Raw genomic sequence first — 4,043 nt, 5'->3', positions numbered from 1 at the left:
GATTCACACTAACTACGTTAGCCAATCCATGAATTTGATAGTAATTTACAAAAAAGGGGTCTAAAACTCTGATGACGGCAACACTTTCATGCTATATACCGTGTTATAGCTTAAATTTTTTAATCTTTAATATGAAGCGTGGTTTGGATAGGACAGTTCGGAGAAATTGATAAAATGGCGTGCTTTGTAATAAAGTACAGACTAATGATTTTTCTTGATCTGCCATATTTTTAGGCAAAATTTTTTCTCAGTTTTTTTTTTTATAAAAAATGAGAGACTAAGTTGGTGATGTATTACGGAAAAAAAATATTCAATGAAAAAAGACTGCAAATGAAGTTTTGTTGAAAAACATATTTTAGACATAAAAACATCTGAAGCTAAAAATGTTTCATATATTTTTTTCACAACAGAATGTTTTAACCTTTGTTTCCTTTAATCTATTGCTTTTCCTAATAAAAGCCTATGTCTTGCCATCTGAAACAAGTTATTTAATAAAAAAGTGTACTTTTATCTTTAAATGTTGACGTGAAATAGATTTTTTGCGTGTTGACTTATTTCATTTTGTATACAGCTGCTGCTTCAATGATGTGAAGAGGAAGTACGCAAATTCCTTCTTTAGCACAGTGTTTTTACACGAACTTTTACCGGAGTATAATATTGTATATTTTAAAAAGGTATCGCATTGAGAAAATAAGAAACATTTGAAGATTTATAACTTCTCTACATTTAGAGCTGTTACACGTTTTCCTCTAATTAAGTAAAACCCGTGTCTTTCAATCTGAAGGAGGATTTCCACGAGGCGAATTGTAAGTAAAAAACGTTGTCTTTATTTGGAGAAAGTTTAACCTACGTAAAATGTACTTTTTTTCTTTGTCCTGAAATAGATTATTTACTTGTTAATAATACTTTTAGATCAGTTATAAAACCAATAAAGAATATATACTCTTTTATTCTCAGTCTGGTGCTTTTATTTACATTATTCGGTGATAGTATAAACTCGTTTCAATGAGAAATATTTGTGTGCATAAAGAAAAAGAGAGTTTTTAATCCAGAGTAGAACAATTAAGATCAGAAAGCAACACGCAAACGAAACGATATGAATGTCAAGCCAGACAGATTTGATTACTTTCTCTTAGACAGCAAACGGACAGACGTCTGAAATCGCAATATAAATTTCAATTTGTGGAATAATTACTCAGCAAACTAGTTTTTCAATCATCTGAAACAACCATATTTGTTTCTTCTTTTCTAGATCGGACAATCCACAATAAATCATAGACATAAAAAACTGAAAGTGATTTATTTTGTTGACACAAAATATGAAAGTTATTATGGCTCGTGCAATAGCTAGAGCCACTGAAACATCACTACAAAGTAACACCACGATGGCACCAAAGAAGGAAAGCGGATACGATTTGGCATTATATGGACTGGATAACGGTCAATTTTATGCCATCCATTTACCAGCGTTAACATGTATTTTTTTAAGTTTGATAACAGCTATACTGGTAATATGTTTTTCATTTAAACATCAAAGAATATCAACATTTTTTACATGGACAAAAAGTGAACGGTTTGTTGTTTATCTTGCCATATGCGATGCCTTGTTTAATATATGCCACTCAATGGATCACTTGCATATTGTCATCACAAAAGATCATGTCTACCCCAAAGCACTTTGCGAGTTTTATGGCATCATGCTAGCCGAGTTCATTACTGCCCAGAACTTGATGGTAAATGTGGTTTCTATCAACGCTTTTGTTTTGATTTACTTTCGTAAAAAGCTTGAATTTGGAAAATATGATTGGAAGTTATTGTTATGGATGTTTGGAACACCCTTTTTGGCGGGTATGATAGCTCTTGGGACTGGATCTATGGGACCAAATGGAACCTTGTGAGTACGAACAACAACCTTTTTTCATTCCATATATATATTCGGTAGTACAAGAGTGAAGTTGCTTTTAATAAGTGATTTATAGAAATTACAAACATTGAACTTGCGTAAACCTAACATTGGAAACCATAGGTAGAGAAGATAATGATTGGCACAAATTGAGTCTCGTATCTCCTTCAGAGACATACTTAATTATTTAACTTAGAAAATCTAGGTTCTTACTACCATTAGATATTCAACTTATCCAAAAAGATTTTAGACTAATTTTATATAATGTCTAATTATTCCACAAGCTGGCAGGTGCCAGGTGTTGAAATTCCCCTGAAAGCTAATAAAATTTTAATACTGAACTTCTGATTTGTTTGAAGGTTCTGATTGGAGGCCTGTCAAATGAAAAAAGATAAAAACAACAGAGAATAAACAATGTGCTTTAAAAGGACCTCAAAAGTAATATTAGCCTATATAGTAATCACCTATTTTTACAGTAGTGAAATAATCCTATTTTATCTTTAGCTGCTACTTTGATGGTGTAAAGGGAGAGTACGCGAATCTGTTCTTCACCACAGTGCCTTTGCTTTTAATTCTCACCGTAAACATCATTATGTATATTTTAACATGGTACCGCATTCAAAAAGAGGAGCCCAAGTTCAAAGATGTTTCTGGCAAGGATGCTCACGTGGTCCGCGCATCACATCGAGCAGCTAAGACTATGTCCTTATTTGTTGCAGCTTTCTTTATACAATGGTGGGCGATGGCTTTGTATGGGGTGTGGCAATTAGTAGCAGATGTTCCGCAAGCGTTGTTTCAGTTTGTTACAACCTTCTCAAACATTGGAGGAATTTTGAATGGTATTGTTTATGTGATCATAAGACGAAAGAAAGGCGAAAATCATAGCGAAATTCCATCGGAGTCTTCAAAGAAATTTTCACGAATGAATAATAATCATTCGGTTAGTAATATAGAAACCCAGCACACCTCGTTTTGAAATGCCTCACATCTGCACAATTTCTTGATTTAAATATCTGTTTATACAGAAAGCAACAGTTACTCAATTGGTAATTCAACAGAAAACCTTCGTATTTATGGATTCAGAAGTTGATTCAATTTTATCTAATGTACTGTTGATCAGCTTTTAAGGAAAATCATTTGTTACCTTCTGGAAAGAAACACATATCTCTGCAACATATATATAAAACTAAAAAAGATATATGTGCTGGCACCTGTATCTTGCATACATTGTTTCTTAGCTATAAATATATTTTTATCATTTCTACGCTTCGTTAAACAATTTTATCAATCACAGAGCACAATAAGTAGCTGATTTGTCCATCGTATATTTCAACCAGTTGTAAGTTTTGTGCTCAAGAAAAACACCCCATCTGTTTTTCATCACGACAAATATGTTTCTATTTTTGAGTTAAAACTTATAAAGATCTGAACATTACCGGGATGTCAATATGCACGAATATGAACGAATATGAACGAGTAATGCCACTTCCGAATCTCTTTTAGCAACACCTGTCTGAATTTAACGCTTTAGAATCCTGTATAGCTTAGCTGGCGGTTATAATATCTGAGCGGGTTATGCTCCACTGTATGTATTTATATTAGTGGCAATAAACGCTCTTGTAGTGTGTTACTTCCACAAATTTTTTCAAAGTTTTAAAAGTTTTATTCAAATGTCAATTATTGTCAATTATTTCGTTAACTTAAAATATATATTAATTTCGTTAAAGAGTGTTTTCTATTTTTTGAGTTTCTGTAAAAGCCTAAACATGCTTTGTTCTTTATTTTATGTTTTGAATAGTTAAAAAAATAGAACAATATTGATACAGCTAAGTGTTGGAGACTTATCTTCCAATGCTCTATGACTTTGTATACATTTTAAATCGCACAAATTCATAATTTCATTTGAAATATTTCAAATTAGTTTAACGCGAGGGTAAAAAAATACTACTACATAAATATATCACAGAAAGCAACTTCTGTTTTCACAAACCGCTTTCTAAATTCGTATTCCACCCAAAAGACTCGATCTGACAGCGTAACATGAAAGCTTTGAACTGGAAATCTGGCATCATTTGTATCCAAGTGATGATGTGTATAAACAAAAAGAAAGAGCAGCTAATTAGGAACAAAAAATCAGACA

The 4,043-nt window shown here is 32.3% G+C and overlaps 1 protein-coding gene across 1 annotated transcript; it reads left to right on the top strand.

The window, feature by feature from the left end:
* Positions 1-1,066: 1,066 nt before the first annotated feature.
* LOC130647151 (uncharacterized) lies at positions 1,067-3,807 on the top strand. Its single transcript, XM_057452908.1, has 2 exons — positions 1,067-1,894; positions 2,408-3,807. The coding sequence occupies exons 1-2, from the start codon at positions 1,320-1,322 to the stop codon at positions 2,877-2,879; spliced, it is 1,047 nt and encodes a 348-aa protein (XP_057308891.1). The 5' UTR covers positions 1,067-1,319; the 3' UTR covers positions 2,880-3,807.
* The last annotated feature ends 236 nt before the right edge of the window (positions 3,808-4,043 follow it).

This window comes from Hydractinia symbiolongicarpus, chromosome 6, assembly GCF_029227915.1.
Source record: "Hydractinia symbiolongicarpus strain clone_291-10 chromosome 6, HSymV2.1, whole genome shotgun sequence".
In the NCBI taxonomy this organism is placed as follows: Eukaryota; Metazoa; Cnidaria; class Hydrozoa; order Anthoathecata; family Hydractiniidae; genus Hydractinia; species Hydractinia symbiolongicarpus.
This window is presented reverse-complemented; position numbering and strand designations above follow the sequence as displayed.

Coding starts and splice junctions, on each gene's coding strand:
- LOC130647151 (XM_057452908.1), top strand. CDS start 1,320: ATGAAAGTTATTATGGCTCGTGCAATAGCTAGAGCCACTGAAACATCA. Junction 1,895..2,407: donor ATGGGACCAAATGGAACCTT/GTGAGTACGAAC, acceptor TTTTATCTTTAG/CTGCTACTTTGATGGTGTAA.